The sequence below is a fragment of the Protopterus annectens genome, chromosome 16.part0, assembly GCF_019279795.1.
Source record: "Protopterus annectens isolate FY-2018-M chromosome 16.part0, PAN1.0, whole genome shotgun sequence".
NCBI lineage: Eukaryota > Metazoa > Chordata > Ceratodontiformes > Protopteridae > Protopterus > Protopterus annectens.
This window is the reverse complement of record NC_056750.1, coordinates 624469295-624495627: the sequence shown is the minus strand read 5'-3', so window position 1 is coordinate 624495627 and position 26333 is coordinate 624469295. Positions and strand designations below refer to the sequence as shown.

Genomic DNA, 26333 nt, shown 5'->3' with positions numbered 1-26333 from the left:
GCCATAATTAAACTCCCCAAGTGATGCTGACATCCTACAGAAAGGCCTCACTGAGACCAAGGACTGGTATCAGAACCATGGCTTAAAGCTCAATGCCAAAAAATGTGTCATCACCCCCTTTAGGAAAAAACCAGTTCCCATGAATTACCACATCGATGGTAGTCCACTGAACACAGAAGGTGTCATAAGAGATCTAGGAACACAAGTTGACTGCAACCTCTCTTTTGACCACAACATTGCCACTGTGGTCAGTTATTCTATGTGGCACATCTCATTACTAAGGGTTTTGCATCCAGGAAGAAAGAGGTAGTCTCCCTCTATTCTTCCCTCATTAGGCCAATCATAGAGTACAATGCCCCATTTGGCATGTACCTCACTAGACACCTAAAACAACTTTAGAGGTCGCAAAAATACCTCACATAGAGGATCTTAGGCCTTAAACACTTGTCCTACATGGATGGACTCAAAAAAATTCGAACTATTCTCTGTCTCATATTGCCTAGTTAGAGGTGATCTCTGCTTGACTTACAAAGCCATGTCTGACCCAACTCTGTTAGAAATGCTATATCTAAAGAAATCCCAATCTCTCCACACTACACGCTCCAGAGACCTCAACCTCATTACCACAAACCGAACAAGCTGGAGGGACAGGTTCATAACCCACAAACTGGCCATGCTATGGAATAGACTTCCCATAAATATCAAGCAGAGCGCTTCACTAGCCCTCTTTCAAGAGAAATCTTGATGAGTGGATGGGAAATTGAAAATTTACCCCAGCGATCACTCCTGTGGCTCTACTTGACAGAGGCAATGGGAACTAAGGATTGGGTGGCACAATGCCATGCTAATCCTATGGGCTAGGTTTGTAAAGGCTCCAGGGCCATTAGCCTAGTATTACCCTATTAAACTATGATGTGGAGAGGGAGTCTATTCCACAGAAGAGAGGCAAATCTGTCCCACCAAGTCCTATTGATGTCACAGACCAGGTTGAGGTCATGCATATGGGTTACTCGAGTAGAGCTTGATTTGCGGATATGCAACAGTCCCATCAAAGCGGGATCTGGGACTGCTTTGTATACCAGACAAAGGTCATCTCTAAGGAGTCTGTATGAGACAAAGTAAAGGAACAGAGCTTCTAGCCCATCTGTGTAGGGTAGGTGTCCGAGGCCCTGGATTCTCCTGGTGACGAACCTCTGTGGGCTCTCCAGCTGCTGCATGTGCTTGTGAGGTACAAGCCAAAAGGGGTGTTGTACTCAGGAATGGGTTTATAAGGGAAGAGTACAGGGATGTAATAACCTCCTTGTCCCTGGAGGAGATGCCCTTCCCAATGAGGTGGGCCATGTAGAAAGCATTCCCTACAATGGAAGTAATATGGTGGTCAAAAGTCAGTTTGCCATCAGCCTGGGTGCCCAATTCCTTCATGGCTGCTTGTGTGTTTAGGACTTTGTTATTAATGTGATAATCTGTGGGGACATCACTCTCCCCAGAGGGAATGAGAATGCATTTTTTGGCATTCAGTTTGAGGCCATGTTTCTGGTATCAGTCATTTGCTTGGGTGAGACCTTCTTGGAAGGATTGTCCACATCACTAGGGGAACTGATGACAGGGCCCAGCTTGCAATCATCTGCAAACTTGGTCAGCCATAGCCCACTGGCTTTGGCTTGCACCTCAGAAAAATAAATCCAAACAGAGAAAGTTTCTTGAATTCCTCCATGGAATGAGAGAGACAGAGATAGAGAGAGAAAACCAAAGCTCCTTGATCAGATCTCACTGCAGCCGGGTAAAGTGAGCAAGGTAATTTAACAACCACAGCGCAAAAGTGGCTGGGGCATAAACACGCTTTCCAATTCTGTCCAATGCTCTAGACTCCTTCTCAGGCAGATAGACAATAGAAGTCCCCTCTGCCAGTTCTTTTTTAGTAGCTGCTACCATCACAATGGCATCAACTACAGGGCCCCTACTCAAATGTTTTCTGCCGGCTGGTGGTACCAGAAACTTATCAGGTCACTTGAGAATAGACTCAATGGGATCTGGTTCCTTCCATGCCCAGCGGGAAACCAAGTCAACGAGGCCGTCCGCCACGGAGAATCACCAAAAACATAGATGGGCCTGCCCCAAATGCCTCCAAAATAATGGACTCCTCTCTGAAGGAGGCTGGGCAGACCACCCACTTCACCTTTCTGCTTCAAGATTTCCAGAATGTCTCTGAAGGAAACATCCTCATGTGGGGATTGGGCCCCCTCAAAGTCAGTGTCTTCGATTAAGGACTCCATTGGGGAGTTAATGTACCTCCTTTTGCAAGTCTTCTTCTGGAGGACTTCAACGGGGTATTCTGGGGAAGTATCAAAAGTAGGGAATCCCCCCCCCCCCCGGGCAGGGAGGTCCTGAAGGCCACTCGAGAGGAGTTGATTCAGGATAGAACGAATGGGCTCAAGGCCTTGACCTGAAGGGGGTACAGGAGTGGATTGCAGGACATGCTGTGATGGTTCTCTTACTCTGGTGAAAACCCTCTCCACTACCTGAAAAGCCAAAAGACCAGGGCAGGCCCTCTCCATCTTCCCCTAGGCCGAAGCCCCGAAGGATAGGACCCGAACTGTCAAGTGCCAAGATGCCTAAGGGGAGAGATGGCTCCGACAAGGACGGAGCAGATCCCACTCCCCTGGATTTGGTGCGGACACCTCGGCTATGAGACCCACTCTGGTCTGAGGGGATAGGAACATGGATTATCAAGGGTACCATCAGGATTGAGGAAGGAAGCTTCCCTGGCACTGAACCTGACACACAGGAGTCCCACAACCTGCAATTATGAAGCACAGGGTCGATCAGAGAAGGAGTTCTAATGGTATGGCCCGGGTAGCTCATGGATTCGATAGGGGATGGAGCTGACACTATACCAATCTGAATCTGGGACTTGAGGAATCTCATCATCCGGCCCTTGTCTGCCTCAGACCACCATCTAAAGGATCTAGAAGAAGGCAATGAGGAGGGTCAGGAGTGCTTAGACTTAACAGAATGGGAAGAAGATTTGCTCTGAGCTCTCAGTTCCACAGCCATGGGATCCAACAGTAGAGCCAACGAAGAAGGACGTGGCAATATTATGACCAAGGATGCTGCTGATCTGAAGGGATAGGCTCTTTCTTCGGATCCAAGGAGGATGGATCTGAAGTTTCTTAGTCTTGGACTTCAGTTCCAGAGGATCTCCTGGGAAGACAGGGAGAGACTTATTACTTCATTAGATGAGGAAGAAGCTGAAGCCAAGGAAAGGGTCTGACCCTCAGGAGCTGAAGATGGAAGACCCCTTAAGATTAATTCATTACGCTTATTCGCAAGCACCTGTAGACTGAACGAAGGACACACTACACCATCAGCTTTTAGGTGATCTGCACCTAAACAATTCACGCACTCCTTGTGGGCATCTTGATTGGGAATTTTATGCCCACAAGTAGTACAATGTTTGAATCCCAGAGAGGGCTCGTCAGACATAACAACTAAGGAACGGGCCCCAAATCTTGCAAAACAAAAAAAAAATGGACATCAAGGCAAAAGGAAGCGAAGAGCTATAAAACTAAGTGTAACTATAACTAAAACCATCAGCAACTATAACTACCCAATTTAAAACTCTTTTTAAGAAAAAAGGATATAAGAAATAGGGATGTAGAGAAATGCTCACGTACACACACACGCATATAAGAAAAAACTAACTAGGAAGAGAGAGGTTAACACTTACAGAACCAATGAAAAGATAATAGTAACACGAGCGTTAAAAAATATAATTGAAGTGACCACAGCTCGAGAGCACAGAGATCGGCGTCTAGATGCTGAAGCTGCAAATGAGATCTGGGATGCTTGGGTGGGTGTAGTGTATTACAGGTAAGAGGGAGGAGCATGAGAGTCTGATCCAAGTCTGCAGAATGTGGCTGAGCTGGATCAGGGGGTCGGACCAGAGACCTTGACGTGAGGAGGAATGAAGAAGACAGCATCACATCGAGTTTGTTTTTTTAATTTCACACTGTAGTGAATATGAAATGTTCTCTTTGTTTTGTTTTATATTTTACATCATTCATTTTAGTTAAATGAATTGTATATTTGGATATGGATATTGTTTTAGGTGGGCTACAGTATTCCGGAGAGAAGTGCCTACATTTCATATGCAGTGTGCAACCTTAACACTGCACCCTGGATCCAACTGACTAAATAATGTTATAAAACTAAAATCCTAACAAAAGCCTCATTAAACTACATCAAATAAACTGCCACTAAATACAGTAAGTTCTCAATCACTAACACTTAACAGCTCAAATTCCATGTGTAGAATTTCAGTAATACCTACATCTCAATTCCAATGATATTCTTTCCCAGTACTCATTTCATGACTGTTAAAAGAAAGCGCTGAACCTAGAACTTCACCTTACATTCATACAGTTATTCGCCCAATGATCATGCCCGCTTTAAATCTGAATTCTCCTTACAAATTTATTTCCAGTTTTCTCCTTGTATATCTCAAATTTAATTTTTAATCATTCAAATGAGGCTTATAATGTCATCTTGTACACTTCATCTTTTATAGAAACATTTGTTTTCTGTAACTGCAGCTCCACTGCTGAGTGAAAAGTGCTAGAAGTCTGCAGGTCTGTGCTAGAAAAAGAGGCACCAACACGGTTTTATACAATTCACTAAGCATCATGCAAGAGTATTCATACAAGGTCACCATTAATATGTTTGTAAGCAATAATGGCAAACACTTGTTCAGTTTTCAAAATCACAAGAAGTACACTGCAGGCAATGAGACTTGAAGGCCTTACACACTTTGCCGGGTACCTCTAAATTTTAACACTGACTTTTTAAAAATACATCTCACTTAGGGGGTTATTCTCAGCAGAGTGATGCAACAGCTTTGGTCCACTAAGGTGTATTTTTAAAGTTTTAATATTGCCGATAAAGGTGTCTTACAAGACTGTATGGCTAGTACTACTACTATTCTTTTGCACTTCTGTCTCTCTGTGCCGTTTGTTCTGTAACATAACAAATCTTAATGAATTAACAGACAGAAAACCATCATGTCTTGAAAATACAGATTAAGCAGTAGATAATGTTTTGTTACTGGAATAAGAGAATAAACTTTTACCACAGTTATGTCAAACATTATGCAATGAACATTAAAAACATTCATAGTCAAGTACTTTCATACTCAAGTATAAAATATCTCCAACTCAAGTCAACCTATGGCAAGCCCAAAGCACAAAATATGTACATAACTTATCTGGCATATGCCTTGACAAATTATCACATCAATCTGATACTTCTACCCACTACTTGCAGAGTTCACTATTCCTCAAAATTAGCCACCCACTACTTGCAGTTTCACTTTTCCTCATAACTAGTTGGAGTCTGTCAACAACCACTCTGATTAGCAAAGCCGTATTTTTTTTTTTTTTTTTTTTTTTACACAGCACTGCTTTTACTTGATTATTTTACTTGTGATAATTTCTTGCTGAAGAAGTCTTTTACAAATTGCTGTAACTGTATACCCTCAATTATGCATCAGCAGATATGAAAAGTCAAATTTACTTTCCACCCCTTCCTTCTAGAATTATTTGCAGTGTTGCACCTTACCTATCTTCTGCCTTTATACTTCCTTTTCTCAGTGTTGCCAGGATTAAAAACAGATGCAAATGAAACCAACTTACCCAGCCAGCAAAGCTAAACAAAAAAATAGTACTCACTGAGGAGTGCTCTCCTTCTTGTACTTTAACATCAAGAATAACCTCACACAACAGTTTCAGAGAAGGACGTCCACTCTGCAAAGAGAAACACAGGAAAATGGATAACCACAAAGAATAGCAATGTGACAAAGTAATCTACCTACAGCATACAAGAAACAGGCAAAAAATGTCCCATTCAATGTCATTACCTGAAATTTGCTAGTATTATTATCAGTTCATATTTTTTTACTTGAAGCTGTATTCTTATATGGACTACAGAAAAGTTGTACCATATGGAAGAGTAACATCAAATGATGCAAATTTTGTTTATAAAACAAATATAGTTTCAGAGCCAACATCTTCACTATACTACAGGTCCAGTGTGTGCATTTTTTTCAACATGATACTGCATACACAAAAGTAGGACTTTAACTTTTATCAAATGATACATGACGTGCCAATCTCCAACAGGTCCCCAGTTATAATGGTTATGCATATATTTTCAAACAATGAGACTATGGTTTTTGTCTCAAGATTTGTGTGTCCATACTAACAAACTGCAATCCAACACGCTAGCAGCAGAAACATGCAAACATTCACAAAGGCCCTTTAGTTTGATGCACCCTCACTAACTAGCGCCCTTCATACAAATCAGTCCTATATATGGAACTGCAGACTCCCAAAAAAACATACACCTGCTTACAGAGATCTGCTCACTACCTCACATGACACCTCAACATTAAGGAAAAAAATGTGGGCATTTTATCAGTGGCTATGAAAATGGTGGATTCCATGCCTCTCAGTGTGGAGTAAAATGAGTAAAATGTGCAAACAAGTTAGAAAGCTTTGTACTCAGCTGGCATTATCCATCACTGTGGGAGTGTTACGTACTGAAAACAAGGAAATGTATAACCTCAAACTGCCTTACAAAAAGTAAAAAAAAAGTTTTTTTAAATTCACACACACACACACACACACACACACACACACACACACACACACACACACACACACACACACACACTCTACTCTCAACAATCAAATGACTGTCACAGAAGTCTTTCATGGAGGATGCTGGTTTTTGCAGCATTACAGAAACTGTCTTAAAGATCCAAAATGCACATCAAAGAGCATGGTATACTTCCTTTCTTCTTTGATTTCTCCAAATTTTGGGGGTTTCCTAGTACTATAATGGGAATGGACCCAATTCCCCAAGTCAAAGTACGATTAAAGTTCATGAAATTAGTATTGTTTCAAATTGTTTCAATCTTTGATGTTAGCCAGAAGTGCTCTTTGCAGCACCCGCAATGTGCCCAGTAAGGACGACTCCTGCAATTCATGTATCGGTAACATACCTACAGTGAATACAAAAACCCCTGTTAAAATGCCAAGTTTTTGTGATATAAAAAAAAGAGACCACAATAAATGATTTCAAAACTTTTCCCACCTTTAATGTGACCTATAACCTGTACAATTTCAGTTGAGAAACAAAACTCTGTTACGGGAAAAAATATAAAAAATGCAATCATCTTATTGTATATGTTTATAATTGTGCACACCCTTAAACCAATATTCTGTTGAAGCACCTTTTAATTACAGCATTCAGTCTTCTTGGGTACACACCTGCCATCAATTAAAGAGACTCTGATTAACCCCAAATAAAGTTAAACTGTCCTAGTAGGATTTTCCTGACATTTACTCAGTTGCCTGGAACAGCAAAAGCCATGGCTCACAGAGAGCTTACAAAGCATCAAAGGGATTTGATTGTTGAAAGGTATCAATCAGGAGATGGGTACAAAAAAATTCCACAGCATTTGATATACCATATGGAACACAGTGAAGACAGTCATTATAAAGTGGAGAAAATATGGGATAACAGTGACCTTGCAAAGAACTGGATGTCCCTCCAAAATTGATGAAAAGACGAGACAAAAACTGGTTATGGAGGCTGCCAAGAGACCTACAGCAACAATGAAGGAGCTGCAGGAATTTCTGGTAAGTACTGGTTATGTACTACGTGACAACAATCTCCCATATTCTGCATATATCTCGACTATGGTGTAGGGTTGCAAGATGGAAGCCTTTTCTTCCAGAGAAAAACACCCAGGCCCAGCGAAAATTTACAAAACAATACATCAAGTCTCCCAAAAGCATGTGGGAAAATGTGTTATGGTCTGATGAGCCCAAGGTAGAACTTTTTGGCCACAATTCCAAAAGGTACGTTTGGAACAAAAACAACACTTTGCATCACCAAAAGAACACCATCCCCATGGTGAAGCATGGTGGTGGCAGTATCGTGCTTTGGGGTTGGTTTTCTTCAGCTGGAACTCGAGCTTTAGTCAAGGTGGAAGGAATTATGAACAGTTCCAGTCACTTTTGGCCCAAAACCTTCACACATCTGCTAGAAAGCTGAATATGAAGAGGAATTTAGAATCATAGATTCATAGATTAGTACTAGGCTAACTGCCCTTGGGAGCCATTTTAAGCCTAGCCAATTACCCCCTGTGAGATTCAAACCCTGTACCTTGTGTTTGTAAGGCAAACACCTTAACCATTAGGCTACCCTCCCAACCCTCACTCTTCAACATGACAATGACCCCAAGCATACATCCAAATCAACAAAAGAATGGCTTCACCAGAAGAATATTAAAGTTTTGGAATGGCCCAGCCAGAGCCCAGACAAAAATCCAATAGACAATCTGTGGGGTGACCTGAAGAGGGCTGTGCACAAGAGATGCCCTTGCAATCTGACAGATTTGGAGCACTTTTGCAAGGAAGAGTGGGCAAATATTGCCAAGTCAAGATGTGCCACGCTGATAGACTCCTACCCAAGAAGGCTGAATGTTGTAATTAAATCAAAAGGTGCTTCAAAAGAGTAATAGTTTAAGGGTGTGCACACTTATGCAACCAGCTTATTGTACATTTTTTATTTTTTATATTTTTCCCCCAACAGATAGGTTTGTTTTTCAACTGAACTGTACAGGTTATAGGTCACACTAAAGGTGGAAAAAGTTTTGAAATTATTTACTTTTTTAGTCTGAGTAGTTCATAACTGCTCTTTTTTGGCAGACCTCAGTGACATATGAAACACTGTCACCAACACCTTAACTTGCTTCATGGAAGTATGGTGACATACCTGTACAAGATGGGTTTACAGTTCACAGAATTCTGACTGCAAGTTCTGCAGATGACAGTCAAGTTTTGGGCTGGAATAAAATCCATCAGCAAACATAGCATGCACTTTCCTAGCTTGAGAACCCAAACTCATTTATTACAATCTGCTCCATATGGTTAGCCCTGCCAGGGGCTGCTCACACTGTCCTTTAATTTTTCTAATCATTGAATCTAGGCATAAATATACACTTATGTCCTGCTCTATATACATGGCAACAGACTCATACATACAGAAATATGTACATGTAATACTCCATTGTCCATAGCAACAGATGCCTACTTGCAGAAACACACACACGTCCTTACTCTATGTCCATGGCAACAGAATCTTACTCAAGACGACAAAATTCCACATGTCTCCCAGTGCTGGTCTCATTTAAAAACTTTTACATGCCTCAGAGCTCTTTATGCCAGTTTAAGACATTTTTGTGGCATATACTTTTTGATACAAGTCTGTCACTGTATGTCAGAAGTGATCCGTCTTTACATGTGTCTTCCTGGTGTACACACTTATTTTTTTTTTGGGGGGGGGGGGGTTGATGCATTTATTCATTTGTAAGGAAAGCCTTTTGTTACTGAAATGTAAGAATTTCAGTTTATGCAGGAAATTATCTCTTCACAATCTGATAAAAGCAGCAAGTTGTACAGCAGTGGATTAGTGGACAAGCAATACAGAAGTTGTGGTACTTTATATATTCCAGTTAAGAACACACCAAGGAAAACACAACTTTAAAGGGAACAATAGATTCCTAGATGTGTGCTACATCTTCAGTGCTCAGCATCTATGCTTCATAACCATCCATTTCAGCATGTGGAGCCTTTTCTCATTAAAATAAAATATTGGGAAAACATTCTACGGGTTTCTGAGAATCTAAAAGCTAAACGTTGATGCCAGCATTACCAGTGATGTCAGACAGACTCTGCTTGCTTACCACTACCCAATACTGTGCAATTTGCCTTCTAATACAGGATTAGACAACGATAAGCATGGACAATGGTAACAAATGCCGAGTTCTCTCATTTTAAAATAAATCCCATATCTCTTTTGTCAGCAGCATCTTCCATAGTCTGAGGATTTTGAGAATCTATGCTGGAATGACAAAGGACCAATTACTAAAATCTACAAGAAAAACCTAGCCAAGCTAGAGTTTTCACTGTGCAATACCTTAAACCTCCTGTAATAGAGGCCCATGGGACATATGCAAATGACCTCTTAAGAACATCAAGTGTTTCATCTATTTGGCTTCTGAATGTCCATGACTTTTTAAAGTCTTTATGGACGCATTCAGCCCAATAAAACCAAAGCCCACTAGATGAGGGCAAGCATGTTTCAGCCTTCTTATGACTTTGTCAGCACAGCATAAGTGGACTGTTTGGCTATAGTCTAGAAACACAGGGTCTTTACACCCAGCTGATGTCCATAACCATTAAGGTGTCTGCAAAACATCTCAACTACCAACTAAATCAAAGAAAAGGTCACATGGACAAACCAATTAGTAAAAACTACAAGAAAAAGCTAGCCAAGCTAGAGTTTTCACTGCTTAATACCTTAAACCTCTTGTACATATATTGCCTCCGATGAACCTCAACAGACCACGTAAATGTGCTTTTCATGATGTGCTTCATTAGATATCAGGACGCAACTTCAAAACAACCACAGTCTGTAAATACATGCAATCATTTTGACCAAACATGTAAAAGCTGGGGGGTTTTTTGCCTCCCCCCTAAACATACTTGCATATTTTAAGCATATGTTACATGAAATGTTCTCAGAACAAAATATGAAAGTTGAAATGAATTACATTTCTTTAAAATGCTACAGTTTTCTTTTATCAGCTTAAAGTCATCAGAGACTTGTGTTGTTACACCAAATGCACAATGAAACACTGCAGTCTGCCAATGTGCAAGTTATAACTACTTAACACCAAATATTTTACAATGCTTCAGTCTGCGCATGAGCGGTTGCAAGTACTTACCACCAGATACTAATTTTTACCCTGCTTGAACTACAATTAAGCCCTACTGTTGCTTTCAAAATTTCACCATCAGTTTTAAATCTATAACATCCAGTTCTCACAAATATTCTAAGTTATAAGTATTTTCCCTTTGAAACGGCTTACCTTAATATAGTAAAGAAGACTCAATTATTTCACTTCTAGGACATCAAGGTCTCACACACTCAAAAAACATCACTGATACTAGAAACTCAGGTGATATAAAATGGCTATCATCTCTATTTCAAATTATGAATCCCTTTTTAACTCGTAATAATAAACATAGCTATATTGTGCACTGGTGGTGGTTGGTGAACAATATACCATTAAAAATGACAATGTCCTCAAATGACTTGTTGCACCAATTCATTTTATGGAATAATGATGGATATCCATATGGGATAATGGATATCCATAGTTATGGGATATGGATATCCATCGTTACTGTGGAGTTTATGTATGTAATACTGTTGAGCTTTTCTCCCTGGGCCTCCACTGAAAATGGGCTCTTCCTCGACCCAGTTGACTTCCCAGTCAACAAATGCAATAAATAAATAAAATATTTTTAGTTTATCTGAAAATTTACACAGTAAATGATAAATAAAAACTCAAAATGAGAAGTGGAATATTCACTTTCAGTGACACCATCACAACTTCAGTTCAGATCCTGTTAATACTGAATACAGCAATGCATTACCAAACACAACTTTCTTTTAGTCACGTCACAGTGAAAAGTACCAAATTTAGTACTGTATACATTTCAACTTCATTTTTGTGGCTTTTTCTGTAACGAGAGAAACCCTCTCTCAGACTATAAAACAGTCCCGCTTCCAAAAATTATGATGCATCGCAATGTTTCTAATACTGATGTTTTTACTCCATCTATACCATTTCCCAAAAGTAAGAACACTCACTCTAAAATAAAGGTATACATTTAGTCAGTAATAGTAATGACTAACAGTGCTCTCAGGCTGTATAAAGCCATTATGATATCCTCCTTTGTTGAATTTCCTGCATCAGTGCACGATCCCTTTCTCTAGTCACAGATCCGTAAGGGAAGAACAGAAATAGTAATAGAAATGCATGCTATTCACAGGTAGTGCAGGGCTCTTACCATTTTTTTCCTCTGTGGAATTAAGTGTAGATCTCAAAAAAGGCCTCCATTTTCCAGTCACAAATACATTCGCTTGGTAAGAATACCCAGCTGGTACAATGATGTCTGCGAAAATGTTAATCTCCGGCCCCAGGAATTCCCTATAGTAACAAAAGCCCCCCCCCCAACTCAATGTTATACACTAATTTGGTAAAAGCAATATCAGCCCAAAAGTTGCCAAGCAGTGCATTGCTCTTGGGATTTTTTTTTCCTATGTGGAAATCAGTTGTTGTTGCGTCTTTCGGCGTTTCCCGGTTAGGGGTCACCACAGCGGAACTCCAGTCCGCTAATGATTGGTGGTTGATTTTTACATGCCGAGTTACCAGCCCTGACCTTCAACGAAAGTACGCCCATTCATGCATGTCTCCACACAGAAGACGCTCTAGCTAAGAATCGAACCGGACAGCGTCTTACTGTGAGGCGACAACACTACCGCAGCACCACTACCGCGGGTGAAATCCTATCAGTACAAGCACAAATATTCCGCTCAAATAAATTTGTACAGGTACAATGTGGCAGCCTTAATGTGTACACAGCACAGTGTTCGGTTAGTCCCCCCCCCATACAGAACTCTACGCAACAAATAAAGCTCCCTTTACCAATCATTAATGCATGCCTGCCATAGTATTCCCTGTCAATGCACTTACCTTAAAATTTTTCTCATTGAAATTTCCTATATTGCAACACATGCCACCATCTTCACATTTACATTCAAAAGTGACAAAAATTCATTCCAGAAACAGCCAGCTCCATGGTGCAAAGGGATAAAGCCATAAATATGGCAAAGAGGAAAAAAGAACAAATTATACTATAAGAAATATGTTGCTGATATTTTTTTCCTGTGGCAAGATATCTAGTGTCATTATTAAAGCTTAAAGATTTCAATGAGTCTAGGACATCTTTTTTGAAATTTGCCGTTTGCTGTTAATTGCTGAGATGTCATAGTACATTAAGATTAAGCATCAGACTCAATACCAATGTTTATATTAGTCCTGCAAAAGAAATTCTTACTTGCACTGTGGTAGCAGACACCAGTCCTTTATTTTTAGGAATACGATGCAAAGCTTCCAGACTGAGTAGCAATGATCAAATGTACTGAAAGGGTTTCCAACAAAACTGCTAGAGAATATAATATTAAAATGACTGATAGAAATGGAAATAACATCTCAGTTTTTTGGCATCTGAAAAGACTATGGTAATAATACTGGGACCAAGTCTTAATAGTGACATTACCTTACTGTAGCAGTACAAGAGATATTTGTAACATCATTAAAAGAAATTGGCAAATTCTTCCATCAGACTCTAAAAATAATTCTATTATTGAAAGCACACCTAGTTTCTCCTTTAAAGATAAAACGAACTAAAAAAAAAAAAAAAAAAAAGTTATGTACTCAACATAACATTCCATCCGTGTTGTCCATTTTCATTCTTAGAAATAAAACTTGACAAGCCGACAAACGTAACAGTGGCAAGCCGACAAACGTAACAGTGGCACCAGGTACAAGAGTAAGCACCAGCACACCAACCACGTCCACAAAATGTATGAATTCTCTTTTTAATAGTATACAAGCACTTTCGTTTTGCCATCCATAAAACTTCATCAGATACATATAATTTACCCCTCCCCTTCCTTAAAGACCATACAGAAATCATGTGACCATCAAAACAAATGTCATATGATCATTCCTTCTTAGTCACAAAATATTTATACACATAAATGCAAATGGAGTGTTAAAAAAAGGCATTATAATATAAAAAACAGTATGTTAATCCTAAACAAGTACTGTTAAAAGTCAACTTTCGCTTACACCAAACCCAGAACAGTTTTACGGATTTGAAACTATATTGAATCACAACCTTTCCCTGTCTAGCCAGGGGTTTTAGTTTCAGAATGGGGGCTATACTAATACCCTCATTCAGTCCCGGATATCTATAGGACTCTAACCTTCAATGCCAAATTAATGCCGGCCTTTCTAATGTGATAGGCCAAGGACCTCGCCAGTTTTTTTTCAACCCTTTCTAAGACACTGAATTTAAAAAAAATGGTCATCATGTCTTTCCTAATGTCTATATAGCATACAAATGTGCATAAATGCGATTTTGGAGCTTACATTCCATTTTGTCTACATAAAAAGACACACATAACTGGCAACAAGCTCCGCAAATCACCCCAACAGTATCACAGTTGTATTTGCCTTGCAGATAAAATTCCTATTCCTAATATTAATCCTATCACCCTACAATATGTGTTTGCACATATTACATCTACCACATATAGACATCCTTGGATGTAAAACCAAAGCTGTGTGTCTCGTCTCTAATATGTTTTTTATATTTTGTCCCCTTCTGTAAATTACAGTGGGACTTTCTCCCAGTATATCCAAAATACTACTATTTCCCCCCTCAAGACATTCCAGTTTTTATTTAAAACCCATTTAATTTTTGAGCTCTCCAAGCTGAAGGGCGTAACCATAGCTCTAGAGTATTTTTTATTATTGTTGTGGTCATTTACATTCAATATTGCATTGCTCGTTCCTTTATCCGGCTGAAGTACAGTGTAAAAACGGCCTGCCTGCCTCTTCACTGTAACCTCTTCTATAAGTTCTTGAATCATGGCCAGGGGGTAACATCTTTTGAAAAACATTACCATTAAAGTATCACATTCTTTTACAATATCTCTATCCAACGAAGTGCCACCCTAACCAGTTGCCCCTTTACTACAGCCCTTTTCTGCTTGCAAGGATGGGAATGGGAGAAATGCAATATCATATCTGAATACGTAGGTTTCCTAAACACTCTTGAAACATACTTACACAGTGCAATATCCTTTTCTATCAAAACATATAAATATATAATCCTTTCCGTGTGATACGAATGTGTGAATACCAAAAACTGCGCACTATGGTTGATATAACCCATAAAATTTAGTAATTCTGCTTGCCCCTCCCTCCATATCAAAAAAGTGTTTTCCAAATAATGTAGATATAATTTCATACATTCCTTATAAGGATGAGAGAGGATATATAGGAACTCTCATTGAAGCATGACAATATTGGCTAGCAAGGAACCCACAGGGGATCCCATCGCCACTCCTTCTGTTTGTATATCCTACTTTCAAAAAAATTGAATTATTTTTCAAAATAATTTCCAGCAATTCTATACAATTATTGACACACCTGGTCTACACCCCTTCTCTTTAAATACTCCTGCATCCAATCCAACCTTGTGGAATGTGATATAACCGTGAATGTGATATAACCATGTATAGGTCACGGACATCAATTGTAACCAACAAATTTGTAATAGAATATACAATTTCATTCATTATGTTTAAAAAGTCCCATGAATCCTTACACAGTTGTTGTTCATCCTTTAACGGATGTTTTAGTTTGAGGTCCACGCCACTGTGATGGATCCACGCCCATCCACTATAGGTCTCATAGGAGATTTTTCTATAGGTCTAATTGAAATCTGGGGAACTACCATATTTAAATAATTAAACTCATCCAAGGTTTAAACACCCTTCAATAAAAATATCCCTAAACTGGTTGTTAATTCTATGATAGGAGGAATTTAACTCCGATATACTTGATTGCTCATCTGCATTACCCTCCAGTATGTGGAAAATATGTTCCATGTAATCAGTTTGCCTCAATGACAATACCCCCTCCCTTGTCCTGCTTCATAGCTCTTAAATCATTATTCTTTACAAGTATAAATAATTTCTTCTTCTTCAAGCCGTGCATTCATAGCATCTCTATTTACATTCCTACCCAGCATGGCCCGTAAATCCAGGTCACAAAGTTTTTCAAACAACCCCAACATGGGACACAAAAAGAAGGATTATACAAACTAGAGGTCCTAAGGCTGTCCCATATTAGTGTGTTTCATTAAATAAAAAACTAAAATCTAGCTTACGCAAGTACAACTTTAAGTCCAACAACACATTAATCAAACTTGCTGAATGAAATGGCATAAAATTCATACCTTGTGCAAAAAAATCAGCAACATTAAAGTTCCATGTCCATGTAAACAAACAATTTAAAGTCCCCTTCAGTGTTATAAATAGTGACCACACGTTCGCCATGCTGTTCATTGCCTGTTATGATCTTCTCACTTTCCTCTCCAACCAGCAGAGCATAAATATCCAGGTTCACCACCTCCATCTTATTGTGCCCGAATAGGGTGATGATTGGCCCAATAGATAGATAGTCCTCCAAATGGAATCTCCCCCCATTGTTGTAATTGGATTGGTGGTTGTTCTGTCGATTCCCAATACATTCTGACCGCCTCAGCTGGAGAAAATCTTGCCCCTCCTCTAGATCCTCTTGCTCATTGGCTAGGTCTCAATTCTGTTCAGCCACTCCTCTTTTTATATAGGTAAAATGGAAGTTAAGCTCCAAAATCACATTTATGAGCGTCTGATATAAAAAAGAGAAAAACAAATCCCCAAATCGCTGTACCTCATATAGACCTGTATCATTATTAAATAACGACCAAGATATTTATGGCACTTAACAATGAAAACACCGTTTTCCAAAACAATAAATAATGATCAAATTGGATTTGTATATCAGACACACAATATTAAAAGGAAAATTTCTCTTATAAATTATGTTAATAAAGAAACACTCAGAACTGGCTTAGATATAGAAACAGCCTTCGATTCCCTAAATTGGGAATATTTATTCAAAATTCTAATGTGTCTTTCGGCTTTTTCGCGGTTAGGGGTTGCCACAGCAGAACTTCGGTACGCTAATGACTGGCAGTTGATTTTTACGTGCTGAGTTGCCGGCCCTAACGCACAACCTTCAACGAAGGTACGCCCATTCACGCACATCTCCACAGTAGACTCTCTGAGAATCTAATGAGACAATGTCTTGCTGTGAGGCGACAACGCCACCACAACACCACTACACTATTTGAATTTCCTGCATCCTTTGTTCATCTCCTAAAGAATATCTATACAAATAATTTAGTGTATGTCAAGTTAGGTCTTTTTACCTCTGAATCTATACATATAACAAAAGGCACTAAAAGTACAGTTTTGTACCTACCATAAATGTAGATGTCCGATAGGTATGCATCTGCAGTCATCACATATGGGTTTGTCCTGCCTCAGGCAGCCCTTCGGTCGGCCGGATTCCAAAGTCTGGGTCCGGCGTCAGCTGATGGCGCCCTTTCCCCGACGCAAGAGCGCCTGGGGTATAAAAGCGTCAGCCGACGCCATCTTCCTCAGTTTTTCTTGCCCCAGATGCCAGGTGCCCTCTAAGGAAGGCTAAAATTTGGAGAAATGCAATAAATTCCAAACATTTTCAGAAATATATATAAATATATATGTATATAAAACAAATACACCATAATAGATAACCCCAGCTAGCTATGAGAGGGATAAGAACCCAAGAAATACCACAGAGGGGAAGGAGGGAGAGTAAACCTGACTGCAGATGCATACCTATCGGACATCTACATTTATGGTAGGTACAAAACTGTACTATGTCCTTCAAGGATGCATCTGCAGACATCACATATGGGTAGAATACCATAGCCAATCTGGGGGTGGAGGATCTATGTGAATGATGGTGTAGCTAAAATTCCCTACAGGACTGCTGTAGCAAAGCCTGCTCTGGATCTGGAATATAAAGGTAAATTGTAATGCTTGGAAAATGCATGCACGGAGCTCCATGTAGCAGCTTCTAAAATGTCCTTGGTAGCCACCCCTCTTAAGAAGGCTGTGGAGGTGACTGTAGCTCTGGTGGAATGAGGTCTAATATTAGCTAGCACAGTCTTTCCATGAAAGGAGCAACAAAAACGAATGCAATTCCCTATCCATTTTCAAATAGTCTGTTTGGAAATTGCTTTTCCTTGTGCACCAGCAGCATATGCTACAAACAGCTGGTCAGTTTTTCTGTAATTTTTAGTTCTGTCCAAGTAGTAGCGCAACTGTCTGTGTATGTCCAGGGTGTGCAGAAGCTTTTCCCCTTTGTTTTGTGGATTTGGAAAGAAGGTAGGCAGGTGAATAGCTTGGTTTAATGAGACTCTGGTTACCACCTTTGGCATAAATGAAGGATTGGTTCTCAAAGAGACTCTGTCTTTATGAAAGATAAGAAATGGTTGCACTGCCATGAGGGCCTGTAACTCATATACTCTTCTTGCTGAGGTTATGGCCAGAAGGAAAGCAGTCTTCCAAGACAGGAACTGTAGTTCTGCTGATGCTGCGGGTTCAAAGGGAGGCAGTGTTAGTTTTTCCAACACGAAGTTAAGGTCCCAAGTAGGCACTGGTGGATTCCTTGGGGGATTAATGGTTTTTAATTCCTCTTAGAAACTGTCTTAGGAGAGGATGAGAGAAGACAGGTGAATCAGTATTGTACTCCGCTGAAATTGCTGAAGCATGAATTTTAATGGAAGAGTAAGACAGGCCATTGTGGAGCATTTCTGCCAAATATTCCAAGATATGTGCCATGTTCATAACTGTTGCATCTAGGCCCTTTGAGGTGCTCCAGGTGTGAAATCTTTTCCATTTTGCTGAATATGCCTTTCTTGTGGAAGGTCTGCGAGCTTCCATGATGATATCCTTCACTCTCTTGGATAGCTTATCCTGGTGATGAATCAAGGTATTTTCCAGGCAGCTAGTTGCAATGTTTTCAGGTTGGAATGCAGAGTTTTGTAATTGTGCTGTCAGGAGAAGCGGCCATTGTGGAAGAGGCCATGGTTTCATCCGTGACAAGCTCTTTAGCAATGGGTACCAGTGCTGTCTTGGCCAGTCCGGAGCCATCAGAATCACTCTTGGCTGCTCTGCCCTGATCTTCAGTAAGACCTTGGTCATTAATGGAAGAGGTGGAAATGCATACACTGTTAGAGTTCTCCAGCTGAAAGAGAGGGCGTCCACTTTCCATGCTTGTGGGTGGTATGTCCTTGAGCAGAATTTCTCCAGCTGATTGTGTGGGGAGGCAAAGAGGTCTATGTCCGGTCTCCCCCATGACTGTGTTATCTGATGGAAGATGTGTGGGTGCAGCATCCATTCTTGCGCATCCATGATGTTCCTGCTTAAGTTGTCCGCCAGTATATTGTCCTTTCCTGGTACAAACTGGGACTGCAGCTGTATATTGAGTGTCAAGGAAAGTTCCCATAGATTCATTGCCAGTCTGCAAAGAGGGTAGGAATGGGTGCCTCCTTGCTTGTTTATGTACCACATAACTGTGGTATTGTCTGTCCTTATTAGCAGGTGGCCTTGATGTAGAAATAACTTGAAGGCCTCGAGAGCATGTATCACTGCCAGCATTTCCTTTTGGTTTATGTGCAAGCGTAGCTCTTTTTGTGACCATAGTCCTTGGATGCACCTTCCCTCCATGTGCGCTCCCCATCCGAGGTCTGAAGCGTCCGTTGTAATGGTTTGGCTGGCTATAGGTTTGCTGAAGGGCAGACCCCTGTTTGACTGGCTTGCTTGAGCCCACCACAGAAATTCCCTTTGAAGACATGGGATGAGTGGTATCAAAGTTTCCAAGCTGTGACTGTGCTGAGTCCATAAACTCCTTAGGTACCATTGTAGTTTCCTCATATGTAGCCTTGCTTGAGGAATCAGAAGAATGCAAGAAGCCATGTAACCCAGGGCCTGCAGGATTTTCCTTGCAGTCAGCTGAGTTTGCCTGGACAGGTTTTTAAAGTAATCCGGTAGCTGACCGTTTTTCTTCTGTGAGGAAAGTCATTTTGGTGGTTGTGTCTAGATTCGCACCCAGAAAGGTTATTCTTTGGGATGGTACAAGTCTTAACTTGTGAATGTTGACTGTATATCCCAAGGCCTGAAGAAGGTGGATGGCATAACTCAAATGTTTTTCCAAAATTTGTTGGCTGTCCGCTTGAATAAGGCAGTCGTCCAGATACGGGTATATTTGCATTCCCTGAAGTCTGCAGTGTGCAATTACTGATGCCAGGCATTTCGTGAATACTCTGGGCGCAGTAGATAAGCCAAAGGGCAATACTGAGAATTGATAATGCTCTGAACCTGCAAGAAATCTGAGGTGTCTTCTGCAGCTTTGTCTGATAGGGACATGCAGGTATGCCTCCTTGAGGTCTAGAGTTACCAGCCAAGACCCCTTGCCCAGCATGGGAAGGAGTTGCTGTAGAGTCAGCATTTTGAATTTTGGCACAATGAGATAAGTATTTAGTGCGGACAAGTCGAGTATAGGCCTCCATTGCTTTTCTTTTCTTGGAACAAGGAAGAGTCTGGAATAAAATCCTTGGCCTTGTTCTGAGACAGGAACCTTTTCTATTGCTTTCATTTGCATTAAGTTTGAAATTTGTTTCAAAGCCTCTGCCCTTTGATTTGGTGGCAGGTCTGGCATGCCTTTTCTTTTCGGTAATGTGTGGAAATGAAACCTGTATCCTTTGTCTATTAATTGTAGTGTCCATTTGTCCCTTGTAATAATGTGCCAATTTTCTGAAAATAAGGAAAGCTTTCCGCCCAAAGGTGCTTCCAATTGAGTCCTGGTTGGCGGTGTCAAAGCAAAGTCATTGAGTCTGTCCTTGTGCAGCAGTTGTAGGCCCTGCACTACCTCTCTGGTTGGGAGGCTGCCACTGACGTCCTCTGTAGGAGCCTCTAGCTTGCCCTCTACCTCTGGCACGCCTGTTCTTGCCTCTCTGAAATCTCTGTGTGTCTGGAAAGGACCAGTTCTTGTTAGGCCAATTTCTGCTGAATCTTGGTGGTTGGACTTGCATAAAATCTTTGACTGTTTGTACAGATTTTGCCTTTTCTTCAAATTTCTTTAAGACCTCCTGAGCAGTGGAGCCAAATAACTTTTGCTTTTCCAGTGGAGCATCCAGAAGCTTTGCTTTAACATGGTCTGGCAGAGATTGTTCCTTCAGCCAAGCATGCCTTCGTATGACTGCACCTGTCATAGCTGACCTACATGAAGCTTCCAATGCATCATAACCACACTGCAAGAAATGGTTGCTAACCTGTTCAGAGTTATGTACCAGATCCTGAAGTGGTTTACGATCTAGGGGTTCAGGTGAAGACAGTTTTTTATGCAATTCATCTAACAAATACTCTTGGCACTGTATCATATGAAATTGACAGTTTAAAGCCCTCATAGAAAGGGTAGCAGAAGTATACACTTTTTTACCCCATCGCCCTAAAGCCCTGGACTCCCTTTCAGAGGGTAGTGGATTTTTTGAAGTGACAGCTGCAACCCCTTTAGTGCCCTGGGAAATAGTTTCTGGATCAGCAGAGTGGGCCTTGTAAAGGAAAAGATGCGATTCCGGGACCCTGTAATACCCGTCGGGTTTGACAGGGGCCGGAGGGAGAGTGTCAGGGGTTGTGCTAGACTCAGAGTACACATCATCAATGACATTCAAAACAGGGGGAAATAGCCAAAAGTCTATGCTGAGGCAAATGCAAGAAGGTCCTTAATATTTTCCTGGAATCAGAGAATTCCTGGCCCTGCCATTGGAAATGCTCCCTCATGGTGTGCAAAGTTTCCCCAAAAGACAGCTCTTCAGGAGGGGAGGCCGAAGGGATAGATTCCTCTGCATCAGAATCCTCGTAGGCCGAAAAAGCCTCCTCCTGGTAGTCCAAGAGAGCAGAGCCATCAGAGGCCTCATCTGAGGAATGTGGATCAGAGGGCTCAACCCTGGGCCTTTTTTCTATAGGAGGTTGAGAGCCCCTATCCGGGTGAGGCTGAGAGCCTCTAATTAATGAAATAAGATCCTCTGCTAGACTAAGAATCTGAGAACCTGAAGTGGGTCCCTGAGGGATAACCCTGGGAGGCAAAGATTTTGAGTGTTTAGCAGCTTTAGCCATAGAGAATGCCTTAATAGACATGGATGCAGGAGGCCTGGCTGCACCACGTGCTGGAGTAGATTTGTCTAAGGGAATGGTGTCGGAAAGTTCCTGGACACCAGATTCCAAAGGAGATTCAATAACCGATACAGAAGCGGCCTCCGGGGCAGAGGTTGTCGGTTGTACGGTTTTGGTGGACGGAAGTACCAAGGACTCTGTTTCAGCCGAGACAGAGGCACTCGCGGTAGGCCTGGCCGTGGTTTCAGCCGAAACCGCGGGCCGTGTGCGTCGGTCCTTGTCCTTCCGTTTCTTTATTAAATGAGAAGTCGGAGTCTCCGACGGTATATTATAAGCAAAACTAGCCCCAAAAAATTCCTCTGCAAACTCCGCCAGATGTCTAAGGGTGCGTCGGTTGAAGGAAGCTCAGGCAGCACAGGCCAAGACGTCGTGGTCTGGGCCTAGGCAAGGTAGGCAGTAAGAGTGGAAATCCTTATGAGGTATTTGTTTCCCACAAGTTAAGCAATTATTAATTTTATCTGACATCGGCTGAGGCAAGAAAGAGTCCCCAACGGGGTACTTAGCTTTTGAAGACTTCGATTTAGCTGAATTACAGGAGCTGGCCGACCGGCACTTGCGAACTGCTTCTGCTTCGGGCACCACGCGGCAAGAAAGACCGAGGAAGATGGTGTCGGCTGACGCTTTTATACCCCAGGCGCTCTGACGTCGGGGAAAGGGCGCCATCAGCCGACGCCGGGCCCAGACTTTGGAATCCGGCCGACAGAAGGGCTGCCTGAGGCAGGACAACCCATATGTGATGACTGCAGATGCATCCTTGAAGGACATCAAGGATGTCCCATGTCACAGATTTTATATGCTCTGGCTATTGAAATACTGGCAGATTCAATTTGTAACAATATAAAAAACAAAGGAATAGATGTTAATGAACAAACCAATTCTAAAGTACTGCTCTTTGCTGATGACATATTACTAACATTATTTAATACAAGAGAGACATTAGACAAATTAGATATATTAATTGACCAATTGTACATGACTTCAGAACTTCATTTAATAAATAAAAATCAACATTTTTATTTTTAAATAAAAAAAAAACTGCATACTAAAGGGGATCACATCATAGGGAAACAAGAATTTACCTTAAATATCTAGGAATTGAGTTATGCAAGGATAATAATGAATTGGTCTCAAAAAAACTACAATATCATCAATACAATTAAAATATCTGCGGAAAAATGGAACAAAATAATATTAATATTTGAAGATAGACTGCAGTGAATAAAAATGGTTTTACTACCAAAGATCTTATATATAGCTTTGGCAATACAACTGTTACCAGAAAGGAATATACTTAAAGAAATAAACTCATGCCCAATAACATTTTTATGGTTTCCCCAAAAGAAAAAGAATAGCTTTAATACATCATATCAGACCATGGAAACAGGGAGGATTAAACTTTCCCTATATAGAAACATATATACAAGCATCAATATCTAAAACAATCTCAGACTGGAGAAGTCCAAATTACTCTGCAAATTGGAAAGAATTACTAACTGTAGTATCAATAAATGAATTTGATTTACAAAAAACATTTCAAACAGATAAAAATGTTGCCATGGCACAGAAGTATTAGTATGCAATATAACATAACTAAGCCCACTAAAACTCATATGATTCATTAGTACATTGACTCATTTAGGAAAATTATTAATGCAAATATAGATTTAAAAATGTGGTTTGATCTTTTAACACCATTTACAGTCACAAAGAACTTTCCACATACAATATATAGAAAAATTATTAATTCCTGGGAACAGAAAGGAATTGTTTGTTGGCTCCAATGCATCAAAGAACTAAAAGTTTTAGATATGCAATTAATAAAAACAATAAAAACAACATACAAAATTCCACAACAGGACTGGCCAACTTTAGAGTTGTTGCGTCTTTCGGCTTTTCCCGGTTAGGAGTCGCCACAGCGGAACTCCAGTCCGCTGATGATTGGTAGTTGACTTTTATGTGCCGAGTTACCAGCCCTGACGCATAGCCTTCAAGAAGGTACGCCCATTCACGCATGTCTCCACGCAGAAGACGCTCTAGCTGAGAATCGAACCAGACAGCGTCTTACTGTGAGGCGACAATGCAACCGCAGCACCACCACTGCGGGCCAACTTTACAGAGTATTCTGTTGTATTCGCAAGATTTAAGTAGAATCATTAACAATTCTTCATTTAAAGAAATACCTAAATTTACGAAATACATATATGAAATCATATACAACAGCATTTCAAAATTTTTACAAAATATTGATAGCCTATAAACCACCACCCAAAACCTCATATTGGAAATATATAACAAAAGGACACTCATACAGTTAACTGAAGATATTAATACAAATATCTTATTAATCGATAAAATATACATCCTTTACACAACAATGGAAAGTTTTTAATTGGAAATGCTTGCAAAGAGAATTCTTAACCCCAGGCAGAATCAGTAAAATTAGTTCTCCCATAAAAGGAATATGTTGGAGATGTGAGCAAGTACACAATGCAGATTGGAACCACATTTTCTTTGACTGTGTTAAAATTAAGCCATTTTGGAATGGTATTAATAACTTCTACAAACTGTATTTAATGAATCATTTTATTTAACTAAAGCTCTTGTATTATTAAATGTGAATGAAGATCCTCATTTGAATAGGTCAAACATGTATCTAGTATGGACTATACTTGCAATCTCAAGGAAGTGTATAACAAGAAAATGGAATACAAACACAATACCAGCTTTGGAAGACTTCTACAGCTTACTGAAGACCACAGTGTTATTGGAAATTAAAATTAAAGAACTAAGAATTTATCCAAAAGCCATTTATCAACAAACCTTGGGGAAAAGTCTTATGGTTGACAGACACTATACAATAAATGATCAGACACTCTGATAATGGATTGGACATACTTATAAAGTAAATATATACATTAAGATCTGCTACAGTGTCGGGCTACAGTAAATAGTATACCCAGTTATTTAAGATGTTACGTATAAATAATATGGAATTCATTCAAATGTATTTGAAAAATAAAAATTTTTGAGAAAGAGAGAAAAACAACAAATGCCTTGTATGGACATTTGGAACAACACGATTACCATTTTTTAAAATGTAGTGTTTCAGAAAGGGTTGAAAAAGCCCGCGAGGGGGGGGGGGGGTCCCTGGTCTATCACATTGGAAAGACAGGAATTTATTTGGCAATTAAGGCGAGAGTCATATAGATATCCGGAACTGAATGAGGGTATTAGTATAGCTCCCATTCTGAAACTAAAAGCCCTGGCTAGATAGGGAAAGGTTGTGGTTCAATATAGTTGCAAACCCATCAAACTGTTTTGGGTTTGGTGTAATGCAAATCTGACTTTTAATGGTATTTGTTTAAGACGTTTATTAAAATTAGAAAGCAAATGTAAAATTACATAGATGTGTATATCTTTACATACTGGTTTTTATATTATGATGCCAGTTTTTTTAACACTAAGTTTGCATTTGTCTGTATAAATATTCTGTGAAGGAATGATCATATGACATTTGTTTTGACGGTCACAATTTTCATATACTAGTTAAGGAAGGGGGGGGGGTAAATGACGTGCATCTGATCAAGTTTTATGGATGGTAAAACGAAAGCACTTACATACTATTAAAAAGTGAAGTCATACATTTTGTGGACGTGGTTGGTGTGCTGGTGCTTACTCTTGTACCTGGTGCCACTGCTACATTTTCATTCTCTCTCAACCTGTGGGTCTCGGATCAGAGGACTGGATCCGACTCAGCCTCTTACCAAAGCTTAGGCTCCAAAGCTCGAGCTCCTCCCTTACCCATAAAGGCTAATTTCCCTTGATTACCTCAGATCAAGTTTGATGCTAACATACTGAGCAAGTATAGGCATAATTAAGTAAACACAAATAAGATAGAAGAAGAAACAGGAGCTCAAACAGGAACAATGATTCCTCAAAGCACAACCTCCAGGTCCCTTCACAGCCAAGGGCAGAGGGAAGGAGGATGGGAAGGTTGAAGAATGAAAATGGACAAACGCAGATGGAACATTATGGCGAGTATAGAACTTCTTTAATCGGATGTTGTCATTTTCATTAGGGTGGGACAGTCCCCAGCTCCAATAACCTCGGGTGTCCCTCAAGTCGGCAGCACTGCAGAACCAAAGACCACTCTATTTCTGGGAGGAATATCTAGCTTGTATTGCGACACAAAGGTATGAAAGTTTGACCATGAAACTGCTGTACAAATATAATTAAATCGAGACTCTTGACCAGAAAGCTTGAGAAGTTGATATGTACCTGGCAGAATGAGCTTTGACTGGTGTGGGCAAAGATATACCCCCTTAGATGCACACACAAAGTTGATGCAATCTCAACCATACGGTCAACTTGGTTTTAGAAACTGCTTTTCCATTTATGATATTGGAAAAGGATATAGACAAATGGTAAGACTTCTCAAATGATTTTGTCCCGTC

General features: G+C 40.3%; 1 protein-coding gene across 3 annotated transcripts in view; it reads right to left on the bottom strand.

Annotated features, from left to right (window-relative positions):
* The window catches only part of REXO4 (REX4 homolog, 3'-5' exonuclease), a 247492-nt gene that overhangs the window by 29456 nt on the left and 191703 nt on the right, over positions 1-26333 (bottom strand). For all 3 annotated transcript variants that reach the window (XM_044058230.1, XM_044058229.1, XM_044058232.1), the window contains one exon: positions 5724-5798. In XM_044058230.1, the coding sequence (XP_043914165.1) occupies positions 5724-5798 (75 nt within the window). The remainder of the gene's footprint in view (positions 1-5723; positions 5799-26333) is intronic.